Raw genomic sequence first — 16,192 nt, 5'->3', positions numbered from 1 at the left:
TAAGGATATAAAACTGTTCCTTCAGTTGAACAGAAGTTCATTTTTAGAGCAGGACGGAGTGCTAACTTTTCTTAACAGATTTTAGTAGTCAGGAGCTGAAAATCAAGATTCCTGCTTTTGGGAGCCAGGAAGCATGCTGGACTCTTCAGAGCCAAAAGCCCATAGAAACATTAATGGACAAAGGAGGAGCAAATAGCAGTCAATCTTGATAGGCACACCCAAAGTTAGCCTCAGACCAAGAAGTAGCTCTGGCTCTGCCTTATGCAGGAAATCACTGTACAGTCATACCTCGGGTTGAAGTAGCTTCATGTTAAGTATTTTTGGGTTACGCTCCACGGTGACCCGGAAGTAATGGAGTGTGTTACTTCCAGGTTTTGCCGCATGCGCAGACGCTCAAAATGACGTCATGCGCATGCGTGGAAGCGGCAGCACGTGCAGTCGTGTATTATCTTCTACTCAGGATGCAAATGGGGCTCCAGAACGGATCCCGTTCGCATCCAGAGGTACCACTGTATGGTGTAGTGGTAAATTCTTAAGTGCAGACTGTGTTCATGACAGTCCCCATAGTCATGCCCTCCACAAGACTACAACAAAAGCAATATTTTATCCAGTGCAGACTTTCTTGCTTAGCCCCTCATCCCCTTGCTTAACAACTAGCATGACCACTATTTTGCCTCAGGTTGGTTGGCCAGAATAAAAGAATTTTGGTTTTCTAAAAAATAAAAGTGGCAACTTAACCCTTACACATACTTGGCTTATTTGGTGTGTTTCTCTCTGAAAAAAAGCCTATTTATTTGGTTTGTAGAAGATTGGCAAAAAAGTCCCAGGAGATGACGTTATCATTCCTGCTCTATTGCATCACTGCTTATTAAAAGACAGAGAAATTGATGGCTCTCTGCCTCCTGCTATGTTGGTCATTTGCTACTTTGTGTCACAGTGACACAAGACTGGAGAGCCAGTCCTGACATTTCATTTTAGGGCAAAGGTTCCATGTCCTGTGCATATGAGGGTTCATGGCAGGAAGAGCTTAAACAACATCAAAGATTGGGAAGCCAGGCAGTCAGCTTTTCTCCTGCCACAGGAGTGTCTTGCACAGATACTGAATTCAGTAAGGAAACTAAGGAGGCTCAAGGATGAAGTGCTATAGAAATTATTTATTTCTCTCAGTTGCATACACATACAAAGTACTGAAGGGGTAAAAATATCTTTTTTATATTCCAGCTCATGAGATTGGACTTCATGACCCTTGGGGTCCCTTCCGACTCAGAGAATGGCAACCAAGATTTATTTATTATTATTTGTTTATTAAATTTATATACTGCCTTTCCCACATATGCATTTAAAAGGTTGTAGAATAATCAGCCAAAGCCTGGGAGAAGAATGTTTTTGCCTGGCGCCTAAAAATATATAATGAAGGCGCTAGGCAAACCTTCCTGGGGAGAGCATTCCATAAATGGGGAGCCACTGCAGAAAAAGGCCTGTTCCCGTGTTGCTGGCCTCCAGACCTCACTTGGAGGAGGCATATGAAGAAGGGCCTCAGAGGATGAACAGAGTCCAGGACAAATTATATGGGGAGAGGCTGTCCTTGAGATACTGTGGTCCTGAGCCTTTTAAGGCTTTATCGGTCAAAACCAGCACTTTGAATTGGGTCTGGAAGCTAATTGGCAGCCAGTGCAGTTGGGCCAGGATCGTTGTAAAATGATCAAAAGTCTGGAAATCAAGCCTTGTGAGGAAGAGTTGAAAGAACTGGGTATGTTTAGCCTGGTAGAAAGAAGACTGAAATGAGATAGAATAGCCATCTTTGCATATCTAATGGGCTGTCACATGGAGGATGGAGCAAGCTTTTTTTCTTCTGCTAGGGAGGGTAGACCCAAACCAATGGATTCAAATTACAAGAAATAAGATTCCAACTTAACATCAGGAAGAACTTTCTGACAGTAAGAGATGTTTAGCAGTGGAATTGACTTCTTCAGAAGGTGGTGGACTCGCCTTCCTTAGAGGTTTTTAAGCAGAGGTTGGATGGCCATCAATCATGGATGCTTTAGTTGAGATTCCTGCATTGCAGGGGGTTGGACTAGATGACGCTCGTCTCCCTTCCAAGTATACAACTCTGTGATAATAATAGCAGAAGTTCCACAAGCCCCACTCTCACATTCTTGGAGTAACAGACAATTTTTGATTAGTGACAATATTTGATTGGTCAGTTGATAAGCATGCCAACCCTAGCTGCTTTTAAATCTATTCCTACATTTCTTACAAAGGGAGATCCATTTTAAGAGGGGGAGAGAGATGAATGTATAAGGGATCTGGAAAGGAAAAAGCTATTTTTTACAGTCTTGATAATAAAAACTCCTATGAAATATGATAGCATGAATGTGACAGTGGTTTAAAAATCTGGAATTTTGAGGAGAAGCATTGTATTGGCACTCCTGAACTATGGTTCATATTATCATCCCAAATAATACTATAGAATTCACCAGAATTGCTTGTAGTAAGTCAGAACAGCCCCCAAGAGCTAATAGGATGAAACTGTGCTGTCTCAGTTCTTCTGAACAAAACAGAGCTGGCAGCTTCCTCTGTTGCCACCTAGGATAGCTGGCTCAGCAGACTGATGTTTATTCTTAGCCTCTAGCATTGCTGTATCCTAGGTGAGGAAAGGAGAAACTATAGTGAAGTGTAAAATAAAGGGTTGAACTGTTTATCATATATGTTTGATCCTTGTATTACTGTTTAAATGGGAACACATTTAGAATCAGTCTAAATTAAGATGAGTGGAGAGTATATATAGTTCAGGGACAGAGCATCTGCTTTTCATGGACATCGTCTTATGTTCAGTTCTTGACATCTCTAGTTGAAGATTCCCAGGTATTAAACCATACTGGAAAGCTGGGCCAATTGTTATATGTTCTTAATCCCAAGGCCAGTATCTTCCATGTTGAAATGCATCTGAGGTCATAAATGATATGTTTGAAACCCTGCTGGCATTGTAACTTGAAAGCTCAGTCTTACACCCATTTAGCATACCTGTGAAACGGAAACAAAATATTTAAAAAAATTATTTTGTTTCGACTACGGCAGACCAACACGGCTACCTACCTGTAACTGTGAAATGGAGAATTTGTTGCTTCATAGTTTATACTTGCTACACTGAAGACAAAGCTAGACCTATTCTCACAAATACTCTCACTATAGCAGGCAACAGAAGTTACCAGCTGATACTCAAGTCAGTGGATGCATTGGAGAACATGTCAGCCTGACTGCAAAATTAATGCATACTTTTTACCTTCCAGTAAAAAGATGTTGTTTATCTGTGTTAGCAGAGGCCATTACCCATTTATACAGATTTCATTGATTTGGCTGCAGGCTTTTAACATTCTGAGAGGTCACCTTAGATGCTATATAGAACATTGCCTCTGGCATCTATTGTTGACTGCTTATTGGCTCCACAAACAGTGCCCTTTGATTTTATTATTATACTGGGGAAATTTCCTTAATTAGTTCTGCTTCAGAGTGAAAACCGTATATAACTGCTGGTTGTCCTCATGGATAAATGTTCAAAAACTAGCAGCTTCATTTAGCTGGTCTCTTGACATACATTCTGAATGTTTCTACTTCTGTGTTGCTTTCAAGTGGCATCAAATGTCATTGCATGCTTGTTTTGTTGCTTGAGTGCCAAAAGGCTGACTTTGAATGACATCCCACATACCAGACTTTCCACAACTTCAGGCATCTTTTTGCACAGAGATTTTCTCATGGGCTACTTCCCTTGCTGTTCTTCAAAGTTGCAGACGTAGTTTTGCTACCTCATTCTCAACCATGTAGTATCTTTGCATTAGCAATAGCAGCCGTGTTGTGTATAAGTGAGTTTTTAATATTGTTGGAACTTAACTTGGTTTCACTATAAAATTATTGTGTTCTTGTTACCCTCTGTTGACCAACACACTCTGTTCTGACGACTTTCAAGTGTTCCACAAACAGCTATAACTGCGGGTGGGAGAAGAGAGCATGCTGTTGTTTTAACTTTTACTCCTCATAATACTGGAAAGATTCCAGGCAAAATCAGCTAAATACATCATTTTTTCAGCAACTGTACAGATGCTTATGACTTTCCCACAAAAATTTAAAGGTTGCCTTATACTTTATAAGAAAAGAAGCAGCAACACTTAGCTTTCATATCTTGACCTGTTCTAATCCAGCTGGGGTCAGGTCTAGTTATTGGACTGAATAAGCCTTGGTTGCCCTGATAAATTACCTTACTATCAGAAGATGGACAAACGATTGCAACCTTGTTATACTTTCTTGATCTGTCACCATATTTTGATACCATTGACCTTCATATCCTCCTGAACTGACTGGGGCACTATTTTACAGTAGTTCTGGTCCTATTGTCATAGTTGATTTCAGAGAATAGAATTAGGTAATGATCTCTTGACCCCCTGGCAGTTTGCCGTTAGACCCAATATTGGTCTCGTCCGCTCAATCCGCCAGAGCCTGTCTTCACATACAGGGGACGTCCCGGCCTAACTCATGGAGTATTTGAGACCCATCGGCTACCCTCACCTGGTTTAGCTGGCCAGTCAAAGCCATTGCCGGGTTGTCGCTGCTGTTGCATGCTGACAGCTTCTAGGATCCACATGTGAGAGCTGATTGCAGGATAGGGACCAAAGGTGGAGAAACTACTCCAGAAGGAGCACAGTGTGTTCCATACCAGAGGTATTACCCTCTCCTAACACTCCATACACCCCATAGTAATCATCCAGTTTACCACTCAGAATTATACCTGCTTGGTAACTTTGGTAATGCTTCCTGGATCAGCTGCAAGTGACTCTGATCCTCTGTGTGTGTCCTGTATGTGCATGTGAGACTGTGGGGTGACCACATCTGCTGCTGATATGCAGCTCCTGGACCCCAACATGTTAGTCTCCTTGAATTACTGGCTCCATGGGAAGCTTTATAAATGTAGATTTTTTTAAAAAAATGAAACTACATCTTGGAAATTTGTAGTGAAACTTTTTGCTTTTTTGTTAGCTATGTGCCACAGTTTTAGTCAGGATCTATGTCTTCCTGTCCTGCAGCAGGCAGAGCATGTCTTCTGTGAGATCTGTGTGGAGGTCATAATATAGCACAGTTCTGGAGGGTACAGAGCCCTTCATAGAGTATATATCCTAGAAGGGATTGAAAGTCAATCACATGGGAAAGATAATCTTCTGAAGCTCCGAAATGCAATCAGAATTTAGTTCCATGCCTAGCCTGTAATCAAGGGTATGATCAGCAGAACAGACAGACCCCCTCCAATAATAGGAACATTACCTAGTTTAGTGCAGCATCTCTGTGATTATCTTAACATTGCTTGAAAAGGAACTAGAGCATGCTAAACCTGGATGTACAAGAATGTTGTTTTTCCACACTCCAAAGTAGCTCTCCAATACTTTCTCCATGTTTCTTTCCAAAGCTCTCAAGACCTTGCAGCCTGTTAGTGACAAGCATGAGGAGGTTGAAGTCTAGGGAGCTAAGCCCAAAGGAGGCAGTCAAGGGTCAGCCAAGGTCCACTTTCCCCTTAAACTCAAATTTCTTTTCCCGTAGAGTGGTCAAAAGGGAGTGATTCAAGTCCAGTAAGAAGCAAACTTTTCTCCATCCTGGCAGGAAATTATGAAATCATCATAATATGCAAATTGTCTTTACAAATAGATGTTAATATCCATATAGGAAAAGGTCTCTCTGATTCTGACTGTCCAGTCTCTGAGCCAGTTTAGATGATAGCCCTCCTTGTTCATGTGTACCTCCTCCCCTCCTTGCATATAGAGTGCAATTTGTAAATTTGGCAGTGCCTTATTTATTGGCAGTGCCATCTTTCCGTGATACCATGATGAAAGATTTTAGATAAGAGAATTAGGAAGAACCTGCAGTAAATTGCAATTCATGAGATATATTCTATATAACAAATAATATTTGTTATTTTCAAGGGATTGTACAGTAAATAAAATTAAAGGAAGGTGAAAGTGAAATAAAAGCATATTCTATTTTATGAATGGAAAGGGAAGTGGGGGAGGGAGCCAGTTACCCACTGAATCTCCTGATTGCAGTGAGAATGAATATTGCTTGAACATGCCCAGGATCCAAGTATTTTGGGGGGAAAGTTGATTCGAGTTAGTGGATATTGCAATTTCCCTACCCTGTAAGAAGAATGTCCTCATTCAGGGCTCCAGGTTGCTTGGACCAAAAGATGTGTAGTGGTATTTGACATCTGGGACAGTTTCAGGAGAAGAAAAGTGAAACAAACACCTACCCACTTGGCCTTTCTTTGCTACCCTATAAAGCACTAGACAGCTTAGGGTGATCTTAAGCATTTAATTGCCGTATAGTGCAGGAGGTGTTCTGAAGAGTGGAACTGGAAAATGTGTTCATTTTCCTTTTCTTGGAAACATTTCCTATATAGTGCAGGAAGAGAAATATTTTCTGCTTTAAACTGATGGCACACATACCCTTCCAGAATACTTACTAAAGGCTACATTGAGCTAGTAATTTCCCACTTTTCTCCCGGAGTCCATTTTCTTTCCCCCACCGTCAACTGGCACACTAACATTTTGTGTCTCAGCTCACTCACAGTCTGTCCTGGTTCTTTTAGAACTTTTCCTTTGTCTCCTGAGGTGGAAGTGAAATCTACCCATAGGAAAAAAGCCATAGGATTACACAGGATAGTGTATTCACAGCATAGTGAATACACAGGAACTCCTATCTTTCATGCTAAATCTGGTCACGGAAATGTCATCTTCAGGTAACAGGATGAGTAATAGAATATTTCTTATTTCTGTAGGCACAGCTGTCATCCACATTCCATGAGTTAAGGAAGTTCACAAACCTTTGAGCCATTTTCAATTGTTTTTTTAAATACCGTTCTTTCATGCTGCAAACTTATATAATTCTGCATAACTGGTGAAGTCCCTTGAGTATGTACCATTACATTAGTTTTGGGTGGCCCTGTTTCACTTACAAGCTTATAAGCACTCAACTGCCTGAGTCCACTATTAAAGGGGAAGATTCTTGGTGATTCAGGGGATTTGGAAGTAATAAAAGCCTAATAGCTAACTGTAATAATTAAAAAACAACAACCCAGAAAGAGAGGTCCATTGTAAATCTAGATTGAATTTCTATTTTCTTAATAGTTTGTGCAACAGTATGTGTCTATTAATATACAGTACCATGCTTTCTACGCTGTAGCTGTTTTCTTCACCAGGTTTGCAAGCTGATATTCTTGGAAGGAAAATCAACAACTCTCTATATCTGTGACTGCATCTCTGTATCAATATGTTCTATTGAATTTCCCTATTCTTACTGCAGTTTTACTATTTTGTTCAGGGCATCTAACATATGGCAGAAAAATAACATTATTTGATAAGTATATTATAGTTAAGTTCTTCCTTAGACAGTTTTCTGCTACCTTATTGTTCACAAGTATGCAAATAGAGCTGGCCCTCCCATGAGCCTTTTATTAGTTTCTAACCTTAATGAAATGCAGATTTGAGTAATGTGTAATCTTTTACATATCATCATAAAAATAGTACAAATCTTTGTGCATAGGACAAAGTATATGATTTTTCTATTAGCATTGTGATCAAGTTCCATTATGGTACCTTTAAATACAGGCTAAATTAAACTTCCGATTGCTCGTTGCTATCAGGAATAACAGATTTCAGGGTAGCATGACAAAACCGGTTTAAAACAGAGACTTTGGTTTTCTGTTCAATATACAATTTCAGTTTCTCTCTGAAAGTTTCACCTAGGAAGCTGTAGATAAGAGGATTCAAACAGCTGTTTGAGAAGGCTGCAAGGTTCACAATGTGTCCGGTTAAGGGATAGTTGTGTCTGAAAGACTGGTCCCTTGATGAGGTTTGCTCTGTCTTTTGAAGAAGTTGCACACTTATGAAGACATTTTCAGGAAGCCAGCAGATGAAGAAGACAAGGACAACAACAAAAATCATACGAAGAGCTTTCTGTCTGCGTATCCGCAAACTTCTGTGCTTGTGGGCTCTTATCAAGACTCTTACAATTAACGAATAACAAAGGCCTATAATAGCAAAAGGGATGATAAACCCTAAGGTTATTTCTAGCCACTGAATTTCTTCTACATCTGCAAAGCAAAAGGAAACCTCCCCAGCATGTTGCAAATGTACAGCTGTGAAGGGCACTAGTGCTGCCGAGATAGATGCCAACCAGATGAGGCCACAGCTTAATCTGGCATGTTCCATGGTGCGAAATAAGTTGGACTTCATTACTTTTGCTAGTGCTATGTATCTGTCAAAACTCATCCATGTTAGGAAGAATATGCTGCTATACATGTTGATTTGAAGGAACAATGACATAAAAGTACAAATTATTGTGATATCGTAATACTTTTCGTCGAGATTAAAAACTTCGATGAGAGAGTCAGCCACCAAAATGAGATCTGCTACTGCAAGGTTTATGAAATATAAGTCTGGAATAGTCATCTTTTCACGAAAACTTATGTTCACCACTAAAATAAGAATGTTTCCCACGAAGCCAATAGGAAAAAGGAATATTGTGTAAAGGCATGATAAGAAAAGACCTATAACGTATTGCTGGTGTTCTGATTTATCCGAGAGGCTGACAGTTTTGTTTTCATTGCATAGATATGATCCATTTCGTTCAAAATATGTGCTGTTACAAAGTACTTGAGATGTGGATGCTGTGAAAATTTCCATGGTATGCGCCTCTCTTGGGTATATCGCTTAGAACTTCAGTACCAAAGTGCTTAAATTGTTGGTGAATCCAAAGAGATCTGTAGAAGTCATATTTTGTATTCTGCAAAGGCAGAATCAGTTTAGGTCAAGACTTGCAGAATTTCTACAGTACCTTAAGAAAAGTGGTAAGCAAGAATCAATTGATATGTTCTATAACACAGGAACTTTTGTATGGTAATGATGATTTCAGGTGTATACATATTTCTTCTATTGTAATCTTGCTTACAGTTTGAAAGATGCTGAATCATAATAGTTCTGTTTACTTCAGTTTAGCAACTAATGAATCTTGTTTGACCTGCAATTAATAAAAAGGAAAATAATTAATCTCCTTCCTGTAAAAATGAAAGAGTTCATTGTTTATTAACATGAATAGCCTTAACATCTGTTCATGTATATCCATGATGCTGTCTTTGTGAATTTAATTAGATGAACCACAAATATATGAATGTACATGTTCAGTGTAAATGTTTTTGGGATCATTTTAGGATCTATATAGTGGCAATGAGCAAAACATCTTTTTGGCATTGCTCTTATGAGAAAAGGATAAAAATCAGGACTAAAGCCAGTTTTGGAAGAAATAAAAGATCAACTTTCTGTTGTATCATGTTCTTTGTTTTCATAGATAATTATAGAAATCTTAACATATAACCCCTACAGCACGTGCTTTGGCTGCAAAACTGATAGCTAGAGGAAAAGTATGGGACCCTTCTGATTCTTACTCTATTTTTCTCACAGAGGCTTAAAAAAAGAGAGGCTCTTACAGGTCTGCACATTTAATTGCTTTTCAATTGTATAACAGAAGTCTTTGGGAAAAGAATATTTATTTCTTAAGGAGTTACCTTTTCTATCTATGTTGTTAAATGATTTGTGAAATTATAAGGAAATAAAAATAAAGCAGATTACCACAGATGATTAAAATCTTGAACTGGATTATGTAAACCTTGTTGCCAAAAAGCCATGAGCAGCTAAGATTCTTACAGCATTTTAAGTATATGGAAGTGGAAACACATGTAAATAAGATGTAAACTCTGTTTGGCCTAAATATCTCTGACCTAATTTTTGAGCCAGATTGAAATATTACATACATTTGATTATTGAGACCTATCAGCCTAACCTCTTCCAGCGCTGTGTGCAGCTCTGGTTGCCTGATCTGAAAAAAGCTATTGAGGGGATGGTGAAGACAATAACTATAAAAAATAGGTGGAGTCAAGGTGGCAGTGGCAACATGATAGAATTTTACAACATGAAAAGTGTAACCAGAATACCTTTCCAAATAGTTCTCTCCATCCGATTAAACTGATTGACATTAATAAGTGTTTCTTCTTACAAAATTTGTTACCACAAGCTGTGGTGATGGTCACCATCTTAGATGTCTATAGAAAATAACTGGAAGGATACATTTATTAATAGTGATTAGCCATAATAGTTTAAAATAAAAAGCCCAAGTTTTGAGGTTGTATACCTCATGAGTACCCGATCCTGGGAACATGCATCAGAGAGATACTTATTTCCCTCTTGCTCGGCTTTTGAATATCCAGAAGTAGCCGGTTGCTGTTGGAGACCAAATACATGCCTATCCAGAAGTGAGTTGAATTCAGTGGAACTTACTCCCAGGTAAATGTTCATTGGATTGCAGCCTTAGCCTGGTCTTAGTCTTAATTCTTACTATTTTATATGAAGACATGCATAAAGTTGTTTCAAAGGGTTTGTCATGTTTATTTCCAGAAAGAAAATTTATTTTCACTAGTCCAAAATAAAATACTGTGTTGTTGAATTACTATGAGGCTTGTAATAACATATTTTTAGATTACTTTTTGAAAAAAATGCATAATCTTGTAAAAAAAAATGATTTTAGTAGTAGAGGGTTTAAGAATAACTCAGCTATTTTTTAACTTGCCAATCTTTATAATTATTGTTTCTGCAAGGTAGAATAAATCACTTTTATACATCACTAAAAAGCAAGCCAATGTAAATATTGAAGGGAAAACTATATTTTAAATAGTAGTGCATCAGTGGCATTCTGATAATGCTCTGAGTTCTGCAAGAAATCTAAACGATTTCAACAATGTTCATCATTTTAAATTGTTCTTACCATTATGTGTTTTTAGGATTCATTTTACCTTACACTAATGTGTATTCATAGGTTTTAACTGGTCTTGAGCTGGTTTCCTCCTAACCACTGGTTGGCTAATTTATGTTTAATCACATCACTATCACCACCACCAATTATAAAAATTAGTGCTATTCAGATTATTCTAGATTGAATTGAAGGCAGTAGTGTATTGGTACAGTTAATTTAGAACTGAATAAACACCTGCATTTTTAAAAGATTGTTTAAGATACTTAAATGGTTTATAGCAACAAATCCAGTTCTTCCTGCAAGTCTTACCACTATAATAAAGCTTTATAGATTCTTGTACTTTCTACAGTTTTTGTTGAGCTGACATCATTTTAAAGGCTAAAATTAACTGTTTCTGCTGGTTTATTTCTCTTTGCCAGTTCAATTTGTAAATTAAAAAAACAAAACAACATTTTGAGAGAGGTGGGATGTTTGCCTATTTTCATCCCTCTTTTGCTTTTGGGATCCTACTTCAAATACAAAAATAAACTCAGATGCCAGTACACTGAGCACCATTTCACAGATTCAGCTAGAAGAAGCACCTTCAGCATATACCACTGCTTGGCTGTACAAGCGTATAGCAAATGCAGTTAAAAGAAAAACAGAACTCAAAAGTAAAGAATGATTCTTTAACACATGCTTTAATAAATAGAATGAGATATTCCTTGGCTGTACAAGCATATAGCAAATGCAATTAAAAGAAAAACATTAAAGCTCAAGGTGAAGACTGATTCTTTAACACATGCATTAATAACTAGAGTGAGATATTCCTACCCTCTTTCGTGAGTCCTGTTTTCCCTTCTTAATCGCTTGCATGTTTCGGTCAGCTCAAGAGGTATTCCCATCGTGATGTATTGCATTGTGGTGTTCATCATCGCTATCATTTTCCTGCAACAAACTTAGCTGTACCATACATTCAATGTGTCGGTGCTGCTTCTAAATCGTGATGCAGCAGGTGGAGGCTTGGGCTTCATCTGCTGCTGAAGGAAGCTTGTTGATAACTGCACAAACACCACCTGGCGGCTGCCAGAATTGCTCTGCTGACTGTGGGAAAAGAAGTCTTGAACAGCTACGTTAAATCCTGTTTTCTCAGTGGAAGGGACAAGACTATAGTGCATGTCCTCAGCAGACTTTTTACTCCGTGTGTGTGAGAGAGGGGAAGAATAAAATACTCATTCCTTTCTTAAGCAGCAGCACCCAATGCCTCATTCAAACTGCTTTTGAATGTTTTGAAGCAGTTAGGGGTATTACACCAGGTTGGAGTGGGTAAATGCTGTTTAAAGGGGGAAAGCTCAAAATTCCACTTGGCATGCCTCCCAAGTCCATGGCAGCTTATTGGATCCTGGCCACAGTTGGGCATGCTGAATTAGAAACTTAAGATAGAGGAAAAAATTGGGATTTCTGCGGATCGTAAATGATCTATATTATATTAAAATAGTGCTTAAAAAGCACAGTATACTCGTAAGAAGTTCAGCTTTCTGAGAATTTTTTCATGTTAGAAAACAAAAAATCTGTCTAGTTCTTACAGTTGTGAAACTATTCTTGAAAGTTCTGCTGCATGAAGTTGCCATACCTACCTTAAGTGTACTTCAGTAATACCATTGTACATCTGGGTACAACATGATTTTAATACACTGCGCAGTTTCCATTATCTGATCCTGTTGTGAATAAACTTCTGGAGTTCACCTTGAATGCATTTCTCCACTGCCCCAGAAGTGCCTTACCCAGCCTGGTACCCACCATACATTGTGGAATATAGTCCCATTATCCCTGAGCATTATTCATGCTGGCTGGGGGTGATGGGAATTAGGGTCCAGTTTCTGAAGGACACCAGGTTGGGGTAGGCTGCTCTGGAACTATGGTTGTTCAGCAAACCTTTCCCTTGTTCACTTCTCTGCCAGATAAGCTCTGTGTGCCTGCAGTGGAATCTTGGTGCATTGTAGAAGATTCTGAGGAATGTTATGGGGCGTGTTCTCTGTGTACCATCTTGGCTTGCTGGGCCTCACTTTTGCCTCCGTTAACATTTCTAACCAGCTGCACATTACACATAGAATATCGGGGGGGGGGGCTGAATTTCAGAGGAGCTTGACGCAGTTTGAAAATCATTGCTGCAGAACCCAGAAATCACAATTTTGGTAATTATTTCTGGCTGTTGATAGCCTTTATTCTATATGTATGTATGCATGTGGGTATGTACAATCCAGTTTTTGGTCAGAAACCAAACGTGAGATTTAACAATTACTAAATTATTCTGTATTTTGTAACATGTCCCAGTACATCAGGGACAGCCAATATGGTGCCCTCCATATGTGAGCTCCAACTTCCATTAACCTCAGCCAGTATGGCTAGGGCTCAAGTATCAAGGGAGCTATAAACACCAAGGAGTGTGGTGGAGTCTCCTTCTTTGGAGGTCTTTAAGCAGAGGCTTGACAACCATATGTCAGGAGTGCTCTGATGGTGTTTCCTGCTTGGCAGGGGGTTGGACTCGATGGCCCTTGTGGTCTCTTCCAACTCTATGATTCTATGATTCTATAATTTCAAACATTGGCTACCCCTGCTCTACATGGCACCTCTTTATTATTCCTTATTCATGCTTGATGCTCAGAGTGACCTTTTCTAAACTCAGTTTTTAAAAACTACTTGTATGCATGATTTTCAGGTTAAGAATCCAATTGTTATCCAGTGGTATTGTGCTCTCTATTTTACTGCGTGTCAATATTTTATAGTTGAAGCTAGCAAGACAGACACTAAGTAATCATACTGCTGTGGGCATTGGTGGCTCCCCTGTCATACCTCAGAATCTCTGCTGTTGCTGAGATTCCACTTGCTGGCATTTGGTATCTCCATGTAGTAAAATGGAGTGAAATTAGGTCAGCGGCAGCAATTTATCAGAGTTCCATTTGTGACTAGGTAACAGTTATCGCTGTTCAATTTGGCATACGTTTCCTCACATTTTCAAAGAATGACCCTTGTTTTCGAATACCCAAGCTTTAGTGCTCATACTTTCTGAGCGTTTAACAGGTGTGCTGGGTCTATCTACAGATTTCTGTCACAAGTGCATGCAACGGCAAACTTACATTTCCCTCCATCTGAATGTAACAGATGCTGGAGTGGGGAGAACAGCTCCATGGAGGCAGCGGCAGTCAGTGGTAAACCTCACACCACAGAGCAGTTTAGTTCTAGCTTGTATTGTACATATCACTGTTCTAATGCTCATTTTATTTTCTCGGTATATGCATTTATTGGGTTCTTTGGGCTATTCCTTTCACACAGTGAATAAGATAACTGGCTATTAGTCTTGACGTCTATATGGAACCTCCATGTTCAGAGGTAGTATATTGCTAAATACTAGTTGCTGGAGTGCGCAAGAGTTATTTCGTTATTGTATTCATAAGTCATTTTATTCCAAGACACCCAAGAAAAGACTTAAAATTTCAAAATACTAAAACAAATAATAAAAAATGTAAAGTTGGCCTTGTGAGTTGAGGGGTCAGTCTGACTGGAGCAAGTCCTGATGTTTCCTTTGTCTGTTTGCCTGCCTGCCTCACAGGGTGGATGGTGTCCTTTGGATCCATAGGGGAAGGGTTTAATTTACTGGAGCAGGCCCTGATGCTGACCATGCCTTCCTTCCTTGCTGGCTTCTTAAAGCACTTTTGATACCCAGTCTCTGATCCCCAGTCCACTTCCCATACCTTTTCCAGTTCCATGAGATCCCTTGGATTCTCTGTAGTTTGCCCTTCTCCCCCCCCCCCAAAAAAAATCAGGATGCATCTTTCCTTTGGTGGATTCATTTGAGATCAGATAATGCTTAGACCCCCCCATACTACTTGCTTAAGTGTGGGTAGATGTTAAAGAATCCCCTCTAATCCCAAAAGGCAAAATATGAAAACTGTTCGAAGAAGCTTGGTCTCCAGCTTAATAGAAGCTAAGGATGAGGCACTTGTTAACTACACAATGAATTATTAGTTTACAGTGTAATGGTATACATGTCCACTCAGAAGTAAGTCTCTTTGTGTTTAATGGGGCTTATTCCTAGATAACTAGGTACAAGATGGTAGCATAGGCTTCAGTTTAGAGTTGGCATTGGGCTAAAACAGGGTTCATGTGCCTTTAACAGTTGTATGATAGGCAGACATTCAACAGGTTAAGCCTTTTATAGAGTGGAAGCACAATTACAGAAAAAACTTCACCATGACTGTGCTCCCTCTAGTTTTGTGTATACTTTGGCCCCATGGCAGCCATGTTGTGACTGGTGCCCACAGCACACTCTCAAAATTTGAAATCTGCCCATGTATCCAAAATAGTTGGTGACCCCTGTTTTATGCAGACAAAGTCACTTGCGGAGGGCGCAAAGCAGGACCATGGCCTAGGTATGTTCAAACATCCCGACAAAGAGGCTTGACGGGGCTTTTGGTCCCTGGGCCTGAGGTTCCCACACCTGTCCTAGAGGCAGCTAGTTGGTTGCTCTGGGAAGCAAGATGCTGGAGTAGATGGTATTTTATATTTGATCCACTAGAGCAGGCATAGGCAAACTCTGGCCCTGCAGATGTTTGGGACTACAATTCCCATCATCCCTGACCACTAGTCCTGTTAGCTAGGGATGATGGGACTTGTAGTCCCAAACATCTGGAGGGCCAAGTTTGCTTATGCCTGTTTTATACCCCGCCCATCAAGCTGGGTTTGCCTGTGCCTGCACTAGAGCTCTTAGGCTTTTATGGGCAGTGCTAATCAAACAATTAAATAATATTGTTGGATTAATCAAATGCATTCCAGTAGATTAAAATTTCATTTGCATATGAATAAGAATAATTACTTACTACTTTCTTTGGTTTTAGACATTGGAAAGGTCACAGCACCTTAGCCTATTAATTCCCTCCTGTATGAGGTGGAAGGAGAAATGCTACTTCTGATGGAACTTGCAGTCTCTGTGGTGTTATATAAAAGATAATTTTAGAAATCTATTTCCTGATTAAATTTTTAAATGAATTAATCTGAATGAATTGACTTAACATTGCAGCCCTAGCTTTCATCTCTTGTGTAGAACACAACAATGTACTTGATTCTGCCACAAGTATCAGTCATAGTTCCTCTTCAAGCCTACTGAAATTTAAACCATAGCTTTCCATTTATATTTTTAAAATGCAGAGACTACAGAAAAATGGGATATTAAAAGCACATCAGATCTCCACAGGCTCCGGGTAAAGAGCTAATGCAGGCTTAGAATACTTTCAGTATACTCAGTCTAATAATTCTCACTCATCTTTGTTCGGATATGGGTGATGTTCTTTTCCATTTGGCTTATGGTTTACTATAA

General features: G+C 39.3%; 2 protein-coding genes across 7 annotated transcripts in view; one reads left to right on the top strand and one right to left on the bottom strand.

The window, feature by feature from the left end:
* Positions 1 to 16,192, top strand: part of C14H7orf50 (chromosome 14 C7orf50 homolog) — a 145,430-nt gene that overhangs the window by 13,110 nt on the left and 116,128 nt on the right. The window lies entirely within an intron of this gene.
* GPER1 (G protein-coupled estrogen receptor 1) lies at positions 7,194 to 12,021 on the bottom strand. Its single transcript, XM_053364534.1, has 2 exons — positions 11,653 to 12,021; positions 7,194 to 9,054 (listed from the first exon to the last, which is right to left on the bottom strand). Exon 2 carries the CDS (start codon positions 8,718 to 8,720, stop codon positions 7,650 to 7,652), a length of 1,071 nt encoding a protein of 356 aa, XP_053220509.1. The 5' UTR covers positions 8,721 to 9,054; positions 11,653 to 12,021; the 3' UTR covers positions 7,194 to 7,649.

The sequence above is a fragment of the Podarcis raffonei genome, chromosome 14, assembly GCF_027172205.1.
Source record: "Podarcis raffonei isolate rPodRaf1 chromosome 14, rPodRaf1.pri, whole genome shotgun sequence".
NCBI classification, from domain to species: Eukaryota; Metazoa; Chordata; class Lepidosauria; order Squamata; family Lacertidae; genus Podarcis; species Podarcis raffonei.
Note: the sequence above shows the minus strand (reverse complement) of the source record. Positions and strands in the feature narration are given on the sequence as shown.

Excerpts from the sequence above, each read along its gene's own strand:
- GPER1 (XM_053364534.1), bottom strand. The coding sequence starts at position 8,720 with ATGGAAATTTTCACAGCATCCACATCTCAAGTACTTTGTAACAGCACA.